The sequence below is a fragment of the Lepus europaeus genome, chromosome 17, assembly GCF_033115175.1.
Source record: "Lepus europaeus isolate LE1 chromosome 17, mLepTim1.pri, whole genome shotgun sequence".
Taxonomy (NCBI): domain Eukaryota; kingdom Metazoa; phylum Chordata; class Mammalia; order Lagomorpha; family Leporidae; genus Lepus; species Lepus europaeus.
In genome coordinates, this window is record NC_084843.1 from 68,705,348 (window position 1) to 68,722,245 (window position 16,898).

Genomic DNA, 16,898 nt, shown 5'->3' on the forward strand with positions numbered 1-16,898 from the left:
TCGCAATAGATTCAGGTTATGCCACAGAGGTGCTGTTTGCTGTCCATATCAGCAGTGATCACTTGTGTAAGGTGTACCTGGTGGCGTTCTCACTGCTGAGCTAATACGTTGTTTCCCATCAGACTTTTCATCAGCTGGTTTCAGGATCCAATGAGGAAGCAGTTTCTGACATGATTCCTGAGTGGTGGTGATTTAATTTCTTAAGTCCTACCTTTATTGTCTAGCGTTCTGCCCTAAAGAACTAGCCTTGTCTCCCATTTGTTTTTATTTATCTGTGCATGTGCGTGTGTGCATGTGTGTATGTGTGTGTATCAGAGAGAGAATGGACTTGTGGATTCTTACTGTTTCAGTGACTTAAGATCATTACTGTTACTGTTTACTTGGATACACAGGCTGTTCCAGCTTGACCCTTTCAGACGGGCTTCCATGAAGGGCTCCTGCTGACCCGTGTCTTTCCAGGGCTTTCGTTGTCCTACTGCACTAGTCCAAGGGGAGTTCCCATGGGGTGTGGGTCGGGGAACGGTGTATCGATTTCCAAGTGTGCACTCGTGGAGCCTCTGGAGAGAGAAGTAACCTGCTCTGTCCACTCCATGCAAAGTTTCTGGAGCAGGGTGATTAGAACAAAAGCTCCTGTGGCATAAAAAATAATAGAACTAGTAAGTGTGGAAATGAGTGCATCAGATGCGCTCCATTCCAGGCTCAGTGTGTGCCCTGCTGATCTCCCCAGCTGCCTCCCTCCTCTGACCCACATCCACGCTCTCAGCTTCCTTCCTGATGACAGCACTGAGGCTAGACAAAAGTCTCCTTGCACGTGTTAGCAAGGAGGCCCCTCTGCACTGCTGAAACTCAGCAGGTTTTGGACTGTGGGTTTTTGGCAGTGGAAATTGGCTTGCCAGGTTCAGTGTTTTTTTCAGGAAGCTGTGCTCTGAGAACCCCAGGCTTGTTGGAGAACGTGATAGAGCTCGGAGCTAGGGTTTGTCTTCCCCTGAACCTCCACGTGGAGGCCATCCCACGGCTGATGCCTTGGCACCCTGTGTTAAGGAGTTGCCCACCTCCCCGCCTGTGCAGCCTTGTCCTTCTGTAGTAAAGGCTGGCTGCTGCCTCCGTGTCCGCTGGACCCCAGTATGGGGTTCTGAATAACTGAGGGAATGGGTAGGAGAGGAGTCAGACATATTTCTGACCCTGGGGGGTAAGCAAGAGAGAGCCGAGCTCCTTCTGCTCTCATGGTGGTGGTGTCTTGGGGTAGGGTACAGCACTGTCCCTCTGAGATTCCTGTGGGCAGTGAGGCAGCCTGCCTAGCAAGTCTTCTTTCCTACTGGAGCCTACTCCCCTACTATAGTCACTTCCCCCCACCAAGGCTCCTCCCCTTGGGTTACCTGTTGTTTTGCTTTGCAAATGTTCAACAGCACCCAAGAAGTTCTGAGGACCCCCTTTGGGACAGTAGGACTGCCCAGGGCCTTAGACCTGCTGGAGGTAGAGCAGGGGCTGTAGCTCCCTGGAGAATGTGGCTGCCCTTTCCTGTGTTGGGCAGTTCTGGGTGCCCTCAAATCCGGACCAGGTGAACAAGGGTGGGAAGGATAATGGGGGTCATTGTAGCTCAGAATGTGGGTGTATGGTGTTGTCAGTGGGGTCAATTTGGTCTTCCAGAAGAAGGGGCAAGAAGAGGGCAGAATTGGAGGTGAGGAGCCAGGTAAGAGACCTGCTCCCGAGCTAGCTAATGAAGGGCTAACCCATGGTCCTTAGGAGGGAGAGGTGGGGAGGTCAGCCATAGCTCCTCAGTGGATGGCTTAGCTGCTCAAGGGGTTGAGGGTTCCCTGGGAGCCCCATTGGCAGCCTCACTGTGGTTGAGGGAGCTGGGGATTCCAGGTGGGCTGTGTGGTCCGCAGCCTGGTATTAGTGCCTGGTGTTTGGGGATCAGGTCTGAGTTGGAAGATACAGATCTGGAGGCACTAGCAGTGCATATCTGTGAAGGGGTGGTGTGTTCCACAGGCCAGCACTTGGGCAGAGCAAGATCAGGCAGCCCAGTCTGGGCCTGAACCTCCCACCACTCATTCCCCTTTTCCCACCATCCTGGCTTCCTTTTCCTTTGGTCCTCCATGCCTGCCCCTCCTCCCCGCTGCCTTCCTCCCTCATTTGTATGTCTGTGTCAGAAATGAGTATGTTATCTCAGAGCTGCTCAAATTTTAATCTTTAGAATTTTTTTTAAAGACCTGTTTTATTTATTTGAAAGGCACAGTTACAGAGGGAGGGAGAGGCAGAGATCTTCTGTCTATCTGCTGGTTCACTCCCCAGTTGGCCGCAATGGCCAGAGCTAGGCTGATCTGAAGCCAGGAGCCAGGAGCTTCTTCCAGGTCTCCCATGTGGGTACAGGGGCCCAAGGACTTGAGCCATCCTCTGCTGCTTTCCCTGATTAGCAGAGAGCTGGGGAGCAGCCTGGACTTTACCAGCACCCATATGGGATGTGGGGGTGCTACAGGTGTTGGCGCCAGCTCCTTACTTTAGGATTAAAATGCAGATTGGGGCCAGCGCTGTGGCATAGTGGGTAAAGCCACTGCCTGCAGTGCCATCATCCCATATGGGCACTGGTTCTAGTCCCGGCTGTTCCACTTCTGATCCAGCTCTCTGCTATGGCCTGGGAAAGCAGCAGAAGATGGCCTAAGTGCTTGGGCCCCTGCACCCATGTGGGAGACCTGGAAGAAGCTCCTGGCTCCTGGCTTCGGATCAGCTCAGCTCCAGCCGTTGTGGCCATTTAGGGAGTGAACCTGCAGATAGAAAATCTGTTTCTCTCTCTGTGCCTCTGCTTCTCTGTGATTGTGCCTTTCAAATAAATAAATCTTTTAAAAAATGCAGATTGAGGGGAACTGACATTCTGTTCTTTGAACAAGCTCAGTTACCAGTCCTTGTGCCATCCTCTGAAAGGCCAGGTATTATCTGACCCAGGGAGTCAGTGCCCCATTTTAAAATAGACATTGTCCAAAGAAGGCAAGTCAGAATGGGAGACCAGGCAGGAGAGTGTGCAGGTGCTGTCTCCCACCCTCTGAAGGTTCCTGCTAAGGAGCAGGGCCCTACTCCCGTGAGTGTGGACCGCCAAACACTGGCCATAGTTTAATAATGGCTCAGAGGCTCACGGCAGTTGCTTCTTAAGGGAGGGCCAGTTGGTGGCTGCGATGTTCTGACACAGCTTATCTGGAAATGGGGGAGTTAATGGGCTTTCTGTAAGCCTGCATGTTTTAATTTTAAGGTCTAGTCTCTATTCTGAGTTCACATCCTTTAAACTTTTTTGCCTTTTGCCCTTCTCTCCCTTTTAAACCACTGTGTGTTTATTATCACAGTTTCTTCAGGTCAGAAGTCCAAGTATAGCACAGCTCAACTGAATCTGCTGCTTCTGATCTCTCAAGGCTCAAATCAAGGTGTTTGGCAGGCTGTGTCCCTTCCTGGAGGCTCTGGGGAAAGGCCATTTCCAAGTTCAGCTGGTAGCAGTTCCTTGCTGCTGGAGGAACTGTTTCCTTGCTGACTTATGTCACCAGGGCTGCCCTGGAGCCTCTCCGTGGTCCTTACAGGTGGCCCCTTTATCTCAGATGCAGCAGTAGAGCTTCAAATCCTTCTCCTGCTTAGAATCTCTCTGATCGCCTCTTCTGCCCTCAACTGCAAGCAAGCTCAGCTGTTAGAGGCTCCAGGTAGCCCGTGGATCGTGAGTTCTGCATCTGTGCATTCAACCAGCCTCAGGTCCAGAATCTTTGGGGACAAAATTGTGTCTGCTGCACTGAACATGTCCAGATTTTTATTTTTGTAATTATTCCCCAAATAATACACCATAACAACTGTTTACATAGCATTAGGTTTGTAAGTAATCTAGAGATGGTTTGAAATATACTGGAGGACGTGCATAGGTTACATATGGATATTGTGCCATTTTATAGGAGACACTTGAACATCTTCAGGGTGTGGTGTCCTTGGGATACTGAGGGATGACTGCCCATTGGACCCACTCAGATAATTAATTTCCCTGTATTAAGAACAGTTGGTTAGTAACCTTAATTTCTCCTGTAAAGTCTCTTCTGTCTTTTTTTCTGTGATGAGAAATACTTCCTTTTACTTTACTACAAAACAAGTTGGCAATAAACTTTGTAGAAATCTTTCTAGAGTTTTTCTGGGTAAAAACTGGTAGATTAAGCAGACAGTTTTCCTTATTCCTAAAACCTCATATAGGTTGAGAGAAACTTAAGAAGAAATGAATCAGTCCGCAAGGATGGAGATGGGTGAGTGAGTGGGGCTGAGAAGTGGACATCAGAGGTGGCTGAGTACAGGAATAGTTAGAAAGCAGTTGATGGGGTTGTATTTCCATTCTCTTTTCCTTCTCCCATGGTGTCAGGTGACCGCCTGTCCCACTTTAGCTGGACACTGCAGATACATTCTGCAGAGGGAAAAACCAAGGGCTTGGGAGACTTGGTTAGGAGTTAATAGCGAGACCACCCCATTCCCTAGTCTTCTAATCCCATTGGGCATCCAGAATACTGACAAGCAGGTCTCTCCTCGTGGGGAAACCTAACCAGTGTAAGAGGAAGCGAACAAACGATGCCAACAGCAGGTATTTCCCAGCAGATGGCCCAGACAGCACCTTAGACAGAGACTCACCTGCCCGAGGCCTTGAGCTCCCAGTACCTTAGTCATTCACTCTTAATCATGTGGATTACTAATGCATCCTGGGAAGAAATTACCTAATGTGAAATAAGGCAAAACACATTTTGAAAAGTACTTGAAAGAAACAGTCTATTTGGAGAAAAGGACATTTTGAAAAACTTACGTTTCCTCAGAGAGATGAGAGAGATATTGTGTCTTTGAAGTAAGATATTGTAAGATATTGTTTCTATGAAGCCAAAGATGGTTCATGTGTTTGGGCCCCTGTCACCCACATGGGAGACCCAGATGAAGCTCATAACTCCTGGCTTCTGCCTGGCCCAGTGTTGGCCATTGCAGCCATCTGGGGAGTGAACCAGCGAATGGAAGATTGAGCTCTCTCTCTCTCTCTCTCTCTCTCTCTAACTCCTTCAAAATAAATAAATAAACCTTAAAAACACTTCAAAACATTTTGTTTTGAAGACATACTCATTTGAAAGGCAGAGAAAGAGGGAGAGAGATTGATTCACCAAATTCCTGCAACAGTCAGACCTAGGTCAGGCAAGGAGGAGCCTGGACCTCCATCCAGGTCTCCCATGTGGATGGCAGGGACCCACATCCTTGGGCCATCATTGCTGCCTTCCCAGGTACATTAGCAGGAAGCTGGATTGCAAGCAGAGGAGTTGGGACTTGAACCAACACTTCAATATAGCATGCAGGTGTCCCAAGCAGCTCCTTAAACTGCTGTGCCACAGTGCCTGTACCAGAATGAAATATTTAGAGAAGAAAAAGTTACTTAACAGGTAAGGACAGACCAAAAGTATAAGTAGAATTATTGGAAGATAAAATTGAGAGGAAGACTTCAGAAATAGAGCAAAAAGGTGAAGAGATGATGATAGAACAGAAAAGGTAAGGATATTAAAGAATCAGTTTGGGTTCTCATGTCGGTTAAAAGGAGTTGCAGAAAGGAAGAACAAAACAAAGCAAGTGGCTGCTGCCGCAGCTCACTAGGCTAATCCTCCGCCTGCGGCGCCAGCACTCCAGGTTCTAGTCCCGGTTGGGGTGCCGGATTCTGTCCCAGTTGCTCCTCTTCCAGGCCAGCTCTCTGCTGTGGCCTGGGAAGGCAGTGGAGGATGGCCCAAGTGCTTGGGCCCTGCACCCGCATGGGAGACCAGGAGGAAGCACCTGGCTCCTGGCTTCGGATCGGTGTGGCGCGCCGGCCGTAGCAGCCATTTGGGGGGTGAACCAATGGAGGGAAGACCTTTCTCTCTGTCTGTCTCTCTCTCACTGTCTAACTCTACTTGCCCCCCCCCAAAAAAAACAAAAACAAAAACAAAAACAAGTGGCAACATTATTATGGAGGAAAATGTTCCTAGCATAGGTTGTTAACTTTGTTAACTTCTGTACTGGAAGGAGGTACTGAATGTTGAGCCAAGGGGATGAAGGTCGACCCAGACCAGCACCCTGAAATCTGTGCTGGAGAGAGCAGTGGTCCTGCATGTTTATGGAGAGAATCGACGGGTCCAATATAAAGATCAGAAATTGGACTGATGTGGGGCTTCTCAGTAAACCAGAGTTCAGGGGTGGTCAGGTGATGCCTTCATCATTCTCAGTGAAACTGATTCCCATCTTAGAACTCCACACACAGCCGAACTCAACTCATGCAAGCGAAGGCAGGGGTGGGTGTTGGGCTTAGTGCCTAGGAGGCTGTCTGGGATGCCTGCATCCCACATCAGAGCGCCATCTCTGTGCCAGCCCCAGTTTTCCACTAATGCACACCCTGGGAGGTAGCACATGATGGTTCAAGAACTTGAGTCCCTGCCACCCATGCCGAGAGACCTGGATTGAGTTCCTGGCTCCTGGCTTCGGACTGAACCAGCTGCCTTTGCGTTAAATAAAATGAATGAAAATTCATTTTTTAAAAAGGTGAAGGTAGAGTAAAGATGTTTTCAGTCATAGTAGGCCTGGAAAACTTGCCTTTTTCACTGAAGGAGTTCTCCACGAAGAAAAGTGAAAGTGTGGCCCTCCTGGCTGTCTTCCTGGAGAGATAAAGGGAGTTCTGTGCACCAGGCCAGGTGGAAGTGGCCCAGAAGGCTCCAGGGGAGTTTTCTTTTGGAAGAGGAAACAGAAATAAAATATTTGATGTTACAACATTTACCAAGAGAGGACTTAGACAACCATATTGAATGTGGGGTTGAATATTGCCAAATTCATAGAAAAGAGTCAAGTGGAAAAATAAAAATGATTATTTGAAAAAATTATTTATTTGAAAGAGAAAGGGGGAGGAGGAAATCTTCCCTGTGCTGGTTTGGTACCCAAATGCCCACAGCAGCTAGGGTGGGTCCAGGCCTAAGTTTGGAGCCTGAAACTCAATCCATGTCTCCTCCATGGGTGGTGAGGACCCAAGTACTCCAGCCATCACTTGCAGCCTCCCAGGTGTGCATTAGCAAGAAGCTGGAAGTGGAGTGGAGCTGAGCCTCAAGTGCAGACTCCAGAAAGGGAGGTAGGCATCCCAAGTGGTGTTTTAACTGCCGCACCAAACACTTGACCCTGAAAAACACAAACATTCTTTAAAAGTTTTATGTAATTCTCTAAATTTATAAATTCATTTTCTTTTCTTTTTTTTTCTTTTTTTTTTATTATTTGAATGGTAGCTTCTGGTGGTTCATTCCCCAAATGCCTGTATCAACCAGGGCTGGGCTGGACCAGACCAAAAATAGGAACCCAGAGCTCAATTCAGGTCTTCTACTAGGGGGGCAGGGACCCAAGTACTTGAGCCATCATCTGCTATCTCTTAGGGTACCCATTAGCAGGACCCTAGATCCAAAGCAGAGTTATTCCATATAGCATGCCTGTGTCCCAAGCAGACCACCGTGCCAAACACCCACCCCAAAATCATAATTACCAACTCCAAAGAAAATAAAACGTTGCACTGAGAAGCCATGATTCACTTGGTTCAGTCTGATGGCTCACGTGGTCATGATAATGTCAACTCTGAGAATTACTCTAGCTAACACTACAATTAGCTATGGAGAGTGAAGGATGGGAAAGGACTTGTGTGAGGACGTGGTTTGAAGGGAGAGATGAGATGGCATGTGGGAAGTAAAGAGTTTAACCCTTGTCTTTCAGGATAGGAAGTGGATAGATAATTCCTACAACTGAAAAACCTGGGACTAGTAACACAAACGCATACAGAAATTTCTGCGATAGTTGAGTGTGAACATCCAAAAAACCAGCTGGAAGGATGAGCACAGTGGGTTGTCTCCCCTTGGGCTGCCTGCACCCCATATCAGAGTGCTGACTCGAGTCCTGGCTACTTGGATTCTGATTCAGCTTCCTCCTGCTCATTCATCCTGGGAAGCAGCAGATGATGGTGTCAATTCTTGGGCACCAGCCGCCCATGTGGGAGACGCAGAGGGAATTCCAGGCTCCTGACTTCAGCCTGGCCCTGCCCTGGTGGTTGTGGGGATTTGGGGAGTGAACGAGTGAGTGGAAGGTCTCTCTCGCTCTGCTTTTCAAGAAAGATAGAAAAAAAAAGTCAACGCCAGCAAGATGTCAGAAAGAATTCTCTGGAAGGGGACAGTGAAGGCCTGGCTGGCGTCTGCTGGTTTTCTCAACACAGTTTTTACAATATTTGGTTCTTAGGTTATGTGCAAGAGTAACTTTTCTTCTTGGAAAAAGGAAATCTAGAAGGCATAGCAGTTGATAGGTGGAAGTATCATTTCACGAAACTCAGTTGTGCATGCTAATGTATGTACTGGATTGATTTTTTTGTTAAGTGTGTTTTTTACTGTGGGCCTTGGTCAAACAACTGGAAAGCCATTGGTTAGAGGTTTCTCATTATCATTCTCTTTTCACATTTCTGAGTCATTCAAATATTTTATACTTGAGTGCATGCTTCCTTTTTTTTTTTTTTAATTAAAAAAGGGCTGAAGGGGCAGGAATGTTCCAGGTTAATATAATATTGAAGCAGAGGAGCTTGTTCACCGTGACTACAGAGCTCATCACAGCTGCAACCCACAGAGGCCGTAATTTACATCTAGAACCAGAAGCAGTGATGGTTAAGTATGTCAGTGGAAACCTTTCTGGAAATGGAGTTCTAAGTCCACCACCTTATGCAGCCATTTCTATGCTCTTACTTCCCACGTTATACTTTAACCACACACTTACAAATTGTTCCGTAACTGCAAATCGTGGTGCTCAGTGTTTCATACTTAGTGCTTCTTCTTTTTCTTCTGTTGGTTTATTTTCTTGGGGCAAATTTAGTCATCAGTTTATTGGATTAAGAGTATGACGCCTTTTTTTTTTTTTTGACAGTGAATTTCTGTAACTATTGTTTTCCCAAGGGTGGTAGCCGGTATCTCGCCAGCGAGGTAGGAGAAATGTGCTTGCCAGCAAGTGGTGGTTATTCTGGTAAATTGAAAAGTGTAGTAGCTCGGGATTGTCTTGTGAGTGCCATTCCCAGTGGCATTGAATGTTTTTCCATCTGTTAATTATGTTATCCTTCTATTTCTGAATCACAACCGTATCCTCTGTTTGCCTAAAACAGGAGTCTTCTGTTGTATTAAGTTTGAGCCATTATGTGTTGTGAATATTTATTCTTTACAATGGCTGCAGGTGCTAGTAACTTACCGTTTGTGTTTCCTTTGCCATTTTAAAATAACTTTTCATCATATAGGGATTTTTAGACTTTTTAACTGTTGTGTGTTGGTAATCTTGTGCTTTGGAATTGTTTTTTCCTCTTGCTTCAAAGTGAAGGGAATGAACTTGGGGGTCTGTTCTGTAGAAGTATGTGTGTGTGCTCTTTAAATATCTAGACTGAGATTTTTACAACGATTTGTTTGTTTATTTGAAAGGCAGAATGTCAGAGAGAAAGACACAGAGAGAGATTTTCCATGGCTCATTCCCCAAATGCCCACAACAGCTGGTCTGGGCAAGGCTGAAGCTAGGAGCTTTTTTCTGGTCTCCCACATGGGTAGCAGGGGCCCAAGTACTTGGGCCATCTTCTGCTGCTTTCTCAGGCAAATTAACTGGAAGCTGGATTGGAAGTATGGAGTAGCTGGAACTCCAGCTGTGACAGGCTAGATGGGATGTGGGTGTCCCAATCGAGAGTTTAACCTGCAGGGCCACAACACCCGCTCCTTCGTTGATTTTTGCTTGTTATTTAATTCTTAGATTGCTAGCCAGCTCTCTCATCACTAAGTAATTCTACCTTTACCCTCTATTGAGAAGTTGATATTTCAAAAAACGTATATGTCTTGTTTGCCATGTAAATACCTTATTTTGTATTAATAAATTCTTGGAATTCAGACAATATGAATGAGGTCTTAGCATTAAGTTTCTCTGATAATTATTTCTTGTGGACACAGGCAGTTCCTGGAGATTCTCTGCTGGAGTGGTAATTAGTATTTATAAAATGTTCACTCATCTGCTTTTATTTTTTAAAGTTTGCATTATATTTTATTTTAAAAGAGTAAATTCAGTCAATTTAAAAAAAAAAAACACTTATTTTTACTTGAAAGAGAGGACATAGACAGAGATCTTCTACTTGCTGGTTCATTTTCCAAATGCCTGCGACAGCTGGGACTAGGCCAGGCCAAAGCCAGGAGCTGGGAATTCAGTCCACATCCCCCACATGGTTGGCAGGGACCCTAGCACTTGAAGCACCATTCACTGTCTCTCAGGGTTCACATTAGCAGGAGACTGGATTGAAGCCGAGAAGCTGGCAGTAGAACCAGGCATTACTTTAATGGGGCACAGGGGCATCCCAAGCGTGGGCTTAAGCTGCTGTGCTCAACATCCTCCCCTAAACTTACCTTTTAATTCCAGTTCCCCCCAAGTTCTTAAAGTGCCCTTATAGGTGAGAGGCCAAGGACACAGTCACGGTCACTTTGGAATCCTTTGGGGTCAGATCTGAGTTCTGGTTTCAGCACCACTACTTTTGCTGGCCTCTTGGATTCTCTTGTAAACGTGAGTCCCAATTCCTTCAGTGGCTCAGGAGGCTTGAGTCCTTCCTCCCTCGAGGTGTGAAGCTGCAGAGCCATACTTCCGAGCCTAGCACTGCTGATTCCTTCATAGCACTTGAGTTTTAGGCGAAGTTTCTTGCCCTTATGTTCGTGAATCCAGCCATCAGTAGCCTGATCTCTTCCCCCTTCCAATAAAAGCCCCAAACCAGGGCTTTGGGGCCCTGTAGGCTGTGAAGTACAAGCAGGTGGATGTTAGTCTAGTTAGTTGCTTACCAGGAGTCCTGTGCACCCCTGCCTGTCTGTGCTGCACCACAGCTAATGTGACCCACTGACAGGGTCCCCAAGGTGACCACAGCGCTCAGTGCTCAGGAGATACCTGGTGCACCTGGGAACTTCTCAAAAGTGTAGATTTGGAGCCTCAACCCAGACCTGTTAAGCAGAACTTTGGCACTGGGTGGGTGGGAGTGTCTACCTAGAAAATGATTCTTAGGCAACCAGCTGGGCCCCTTAGGCCAGTGACATCAGAGACTGGTCCCTGAGAGCCCCATTTTCATTGAGGGTGCTGAGGCCCTGAGAGGGCAGGGGCTTGGGCAAGGTCAGGCTGTGCTACTGAAGGGCGGCACCTGTGCCTGGGCGTTCCTGTGTTCTGTGTCCAGGCCTCACAGGTGTATGTCGTTGTGCCGGGTCTGGCACCCGGGCTGGTTGTGCCCGCCTTCATTCTTGTGCAAGTGCTGCTGTGTGGCGGTGCGGACGGGGGCTGCTGGGTGCCCTCCTCATTCACAGCGGGTTTTTGAGGTTGGAAGGCCAGGCTCTTCCAATAGGATGCTGACCACTCTCCCATAAGGTGAGAGGGCAAGTGAAAGTCCAGGCTGTGCCTGTCAATTGCACACCTTGGGAGGGATGGCCGGGCAGTCACAGGAATGCAGCTCTCGTGTTCCTTCTTTGGCAGCACTTTCTCAGAACATCCAAACAGCGGCAGAAGCTGGGTCTTAGCTGGTGGTTGCCAGGTGGGCCTTGTTTGTTCTTGCCCTGGGCCCTTTCACTCTAGGAAGTAAGAGGTGAGCAGGGGCAGTGGCGAGGGTAGGGGGTGGTGTTAGGGTTCTACCTGGATTACCACTGAGATTCAAAAAGGAAAGTAGCTCTCCAGCTAGGCCAAGCCCTTAATATCCCCCTTTGAGGGCACCTTCCTTTTTGTAGGAGTCTCCCAGGGATCTTGGGGATGGACACAGATAAAACCAGCAGCAGGTCTCGGGGTGCTTGCATAGGTAGAGGTTGTGTGGTTTATGCTTCGTCATAGCTCCAGGAGGCCAGAGCTGTGGTCATGGTGGGAGGAAGAGAAGAGGGGAGGCGACCCGGGATGGGGGGAGATGAAGGCTGGCCGCTGTAGGCTCACAGGATCCCTCTGCCCTTCTGAGGGGCTGAGCTAGGGAGGTGGTGTCAGAAGTCTATGTTGGGTGGATGGATGTGGAGTCACACTGTGCTGGCACAGTGGATCATGTCCAGGCCTCTTCCCAGACGCTGCTTTCTGGGATCAAACCCCTGTTTCTTGGGGTGGGTGGGAAGGCTGTGGATGGTGGGCTCACCCCTCCTGGGCTTAGCCATTGCTGTTATCCTTGGGCAAGTTGCAGGACCTTTCTGAACCCCTGATTCTGCAGCCATGAAGTGGAAAAACCAGTGCCCGACCTAGAGGTGATGAGATGAGTGTCTGGAAGGTTCCAAGCAGAATTCCTGGGACTTAAAAGTCACTTGAGAAATCATCATTCTGCTTTCTTTTGAAAATCCCCCTTATCCTTTTGCTGCTTTTGGAAAGCTGACATAACCTAATTTCTGCCTAATATACCACTGGCCTTGGTACTAGGCCTGTGTTTGCACTCGCAAAGGACATGAGGAATGGATTTGGAGACTTCAGAATCTGGGTCTGAGCCCCACCTTTGCTCTTTTCTTGAGAAGCAGGTGCTGGGGAGATGTTTTCAAACTGAGCTTGACGTCTCGTCTGTTCCTGTCTCTGCAGATCCTGCCTCTCGGAAGATGCACTATTATCGATACTCTAATGCTGAGGTCAGCTGCTGGTATAAGTACCTCCTTTTCAGCTACAACATCGTCTTCTGGGTGAGTGCCTACAGTCCTTCAGTCTGTAGATCACAACGGTTCACATCCCTGAGCTTTGCCAGGCCCCACGAGGCTCTGCGATTAGGTGCTGGGCAGGGTAGATGAGTCCTTCCCTCACAGTACCAGCCATGGAGAGTGTGAGGTGACTGAACACTGGATTAAGGGTGCCAGACCCAGCACTAGGGGCTCAGGACGGCTTGAGGCTCCAGCCCAGATACCTGTCTCCCCAGCCTGCACCAGGAACGCCCCATTGGAACTGCCTGCAATAAGGCACTTTGTGTGCGCGCCACTGTGGGCCAGCCAGGCCTGTTGTGGTTTCTAGGAGGTAACAGGGAGAAGGGCAGTTGTCCTAATGTTCCATCACAAGTGTTGTGAGCCTACCGAGCTGCAAGAGCAAGGCAGGAGAAGCCCCTGGCTGAGACTCGTCAGAGAAGGGCATTCAGAAGAGGGGATCTGGGGGCCTAGACCTGCGTCCTAGTGAAGAGGCAGCTAAGTAGGGGTCTGGGGAAGAAAGCTCCAGGCGGAAAGAAGAGCAGTTGCCAATGCCCTGAGCAAGAATGAGCTTGGTCTGTGCAGAGGACAAAAGGAAGAGCACATGACTAGAGCTAAGTGAATACGGGGGAGAAGGGGCCCAGGATAGAGGTTCAGGAGCCAGGTTGTGCAGGGCCGTGAGGTCTCAGTAAGTGGTTGGAACTCAGTTGGATGGTTTGGTCTCACTGGGGGCTGACTGCAGAGTCGGGGCCGAGATGGCTATCAGGGACAGAAGGGCAAGTTTGAGTCGTTATTTAGCCAGCCTCATGGACCTGATGGTTTCTTTTGTCCAACCATCTGGAGATGGACATCTTGGTCACACTCAGGGGTGGATCAGTTGAGAGCATTAGGGCAAACCTGTTGACCACGGAGAGAAGACAAATGTAGGCGTCAAAAGGCTGTAGAGAGTGAGTAGCCTGACGTCAGAGGAAGGCCAGGAGGTTTTGTGGTGTAAAAGCCTTTCACATGGACAGGAGCAGTCAGCTGTGCCACTGCGAGGGGATGTAGGATGAGGATGGAAAACTGGGAATGGTTGGGATGAGGTGGAAGTTGCTAGTGCACCTGGCCGGAGGGCCAGAGTCGCCTTGTGCTTGGGCGGTGGTGAAGATGGAATGCAGCTGGGGCTGGTCCGGGAGCTGTCCCTAGCCTGGTGTATGGTGGAGGCTGCCTCAGACTCAGAGTCTTATTCTTCCAGCTGCCCCACTCTGCCTGTCTCCACCTCTGACGCTCATGCTGATTTTTGCAGTAGAGCAAAACTCCTACTGCGGCTGTGCCTGATGGCCGTGGTGACCTCCATGTCTTCCAAGGCTTTTCAGAACAGATTTTCTCCTGTTGAGGGCTCAGTTCAACTCTGCAATACCGCATTTGCAGTACCAAATTGAATTGTGGATTTTTAAAAAAGTATTCACTTATGTATTTATTTGAAAGCCAGTGTTAGAGATCTTCCATCTGCTGGTTCACTCTCCAAATAGCTGCAACATCCAGGGCTCAGCCAGGCTGAAGCCAGGAGCCAAGAACTTCATCCAGGTCTCTCACATGGGTGGCGGGGGCCTAAGCACTTGAGCTATCCTTTTCTGCTTTTTCCCAGGTCATTAGCAGGCAGCTGGATCCAAAGTGGAGCAGCCAGAACTGACACTCAAGTGGGATGTTGTTGGGATTGCAGGCAGCAGCTTTATCTGCTACACCACAATGCCAGCCCCCGAATTGTGGAGTTCTTGATTACAGAATTGTAGCAAGTCTGCATGGGGGTTAAAGGTTGCTGCACTGTTGACAGGGGCTTTACAGAACTGGCAATGTGTGTAATCAGGAGCTAATCATTTTTCAGTTAGTGCTGGGCAGAACAAGAAGGAACAAACAGGAACAGTCAGGAAAATGACGCATGAGAGAGCTTGGCTAGAAATGCAGATAGGAAGCCAGGCACCTTGCTGAGGGAAAGGCTGCCCGGATCCCCCTGCTGGGTGCCTGTGGGAGATTTGTTGTCTTCATCTACACAGGAGTCAGCATCGTGGGGGAGGCCTGAAAGTTGGGGTGCTGCTTTAGACTCATCTGAATTGAGTGGCTTGATAAGCCCTGGTGTTTTCCATGTGAAATAGTTGATCTCAGCTCCCTGTTGTCTTCTGCTCAGAGAAGTTTTTGTTTTTAAATGGCGCTAATACAAAAAATATAGAAATAGAATAACATAATAAACACCCATATTCCCACCATTTAGCTTCAAAAATGATCCACTGATAGCCTGATCTTATTTCATTAGTATCACCCTACCCTTTGGATTATTTTGAAGCAAAACCTAGATAGGTGACTTCACACAAAGAATGTTTTGTTTCGATGAATTAGTGGTGAGCAGTGGATTAGGATGTTGCGAGTGTTGATGGTGGACATGGCTTAGCAGGTGAGTTTGAGTGTGCAGAAGGCAACCTGTCATTTCTGTGAGCATTTAGGTGCTGAGACAAACTTAAGGTTTTTAGCAGTTTGCTCCCAATTAGAATTGTTTTCACAGTGCATTCTTTATGAATAAATACCTTTAGTGCTCTCACCGCTTTTTAAAAGCTGTGTTCCTTTTCACTTCAGGACTGAGATTTCCCAGGGCTGGTTAACACCTGCTTGGGGTAGAATCTGGTTTACAGATTAAGAATAGACCTGGACTTCATGGGATTCTTATCATAGGAATGTCACAGAAGACAGTGCTTCCTACCAATAGCATTTGAGAGCACTATTGATTTTTACTTTCTTTAAATCATTTTTTGGTGGTACCCCCACCTGTTTCTAGCAAAACCTTACTTTGACTTAGGAAATGCAAATCAAAACCACAGTGAGGTACCACTTCACACGCATTAGGATAGCAATTATTAAATAAATCAGAAAACAAATATTGACAAGGATATGGAGACATTGGAAACCTGTGTAATGTTGCCAAGAATGTTAAAATGGCATAACGCCGGCATCTCATATGAGCACCAATTTGAGTGCGGACTCCACTTCTAATTCAGCTCCCTGCTGATGCACCTGGGAAAGCAGTGGAGATAGTTTGAATGTTGTGGCCCCTACCGCCATTGTGGTAGACCTGATAGAGTTCCTGGCTCCTGGGTTTAGTCTGGCCCAGCCTCAGCTATTGTAGCTGTTTGGGGAGTGAACCAGCAGATAGAAGATCTCTCTCTGCCTTTCAAATAAATAAGTAAATATTAAAAAACAAACTGGTGCAACTGCTATAGAAAACGGGATGTTGGGGCTGGCATTGTGGTGCAATAGGTTAAGCCGCTTTTTGGGATGCTGACATCCCATTTTGGAGTCCTGGTTCAAGTCATAGCTGATTTACTTCCAATCCAGCCTCCTGCTAATGTGCTTGGGAAAGCAACAGATGATGGCCCAAGTATTTGGCCCATGCAACCCACGTGGGAGAACTGGATGGGGTTCCTGGCCCCAGATCTGGCTGTTGGGGCCATCTAGGGAGTGAACCAGTAGATGAAAGAGCTCTTTCTTGCTCTATCTCTCTGCCTTTCAAATAAATAAATGAATGAATCTTAAAAAAAAAAAAAAAAAAGGTGGTTCCTCAAAAAGTTAAAAATAGAATTGTTGTATAATCCAGTAATTCCACTTTTGAATATCCACCCCCAGAGAACTAAAAGCAGGATACATGTACACCCATGTTCACAGCAACATTATTCTCAAGATTCAAAAGGTAGAAACAGCCCAAGTGCCCACTGACAGTGGAATGGATGAACAATGTGGTGTATACATGCAATAGAGTATCCTTCAGGCTTAGAAAGAAAGGGAATTCTAACACAGGTTACAGCATGGCTGAACCTTGAGGACAATATGCTGAGTGAGATAAGCCAGATGGTAAAAGACAAATACTGTGTTTCCATATCAAAAGGCAGAGAGTAGCTGGTGGTTGCAAAGGGCTAGGGCTGGGGAAATTGTGTGTGTATGTGGGTACTTTTTAATGGGTACAGAGAGTTTCAGTTTTACGAGCTGAAAACAGTTCTAGAGATAGATGGTGGCGGTGCTGATGGTTGTACCACACAAAGTGCTTAGTACCTCTGTACTGCACAGTGAAAATGGTTAAAGTAAGTTTTAAATTCTTTGTAGATTACAGTTAGAATCTCAGTGCAGGCATTGTGGTGCAGCAGTTGAGACTGCTTGGGACCCCCCACATCCCATGTCAGAGTGCCTGGGTTC

At 47.7% G+C, this 16,898-nt stretch overlaps 1 protein-coding gene across 1 annotated transcript in view; it reads left to right on the plus strand.

The window, feature by feature from the left end:
* TSPAN14 (tetraspanin 14) overlaps positions 1–16,898 on the plus strand; it is a 58,059-nt gene that overhangs the window by 17,021 nt on the left and 24,140 nt on the right. The window contains exon 2 of the mRNA XM_062214693.1: positions 12,595–12,692. Within this exon, the coding sequence (XP_062070677.1) occupies positions 12,612–12,692 (81 nt within the window). The 5' untranslated portion in view covers positions 12,595–12,611. The remainder of the gene's footprint in view (positions 1–12,594; positions 12,693–16,898) is intronic.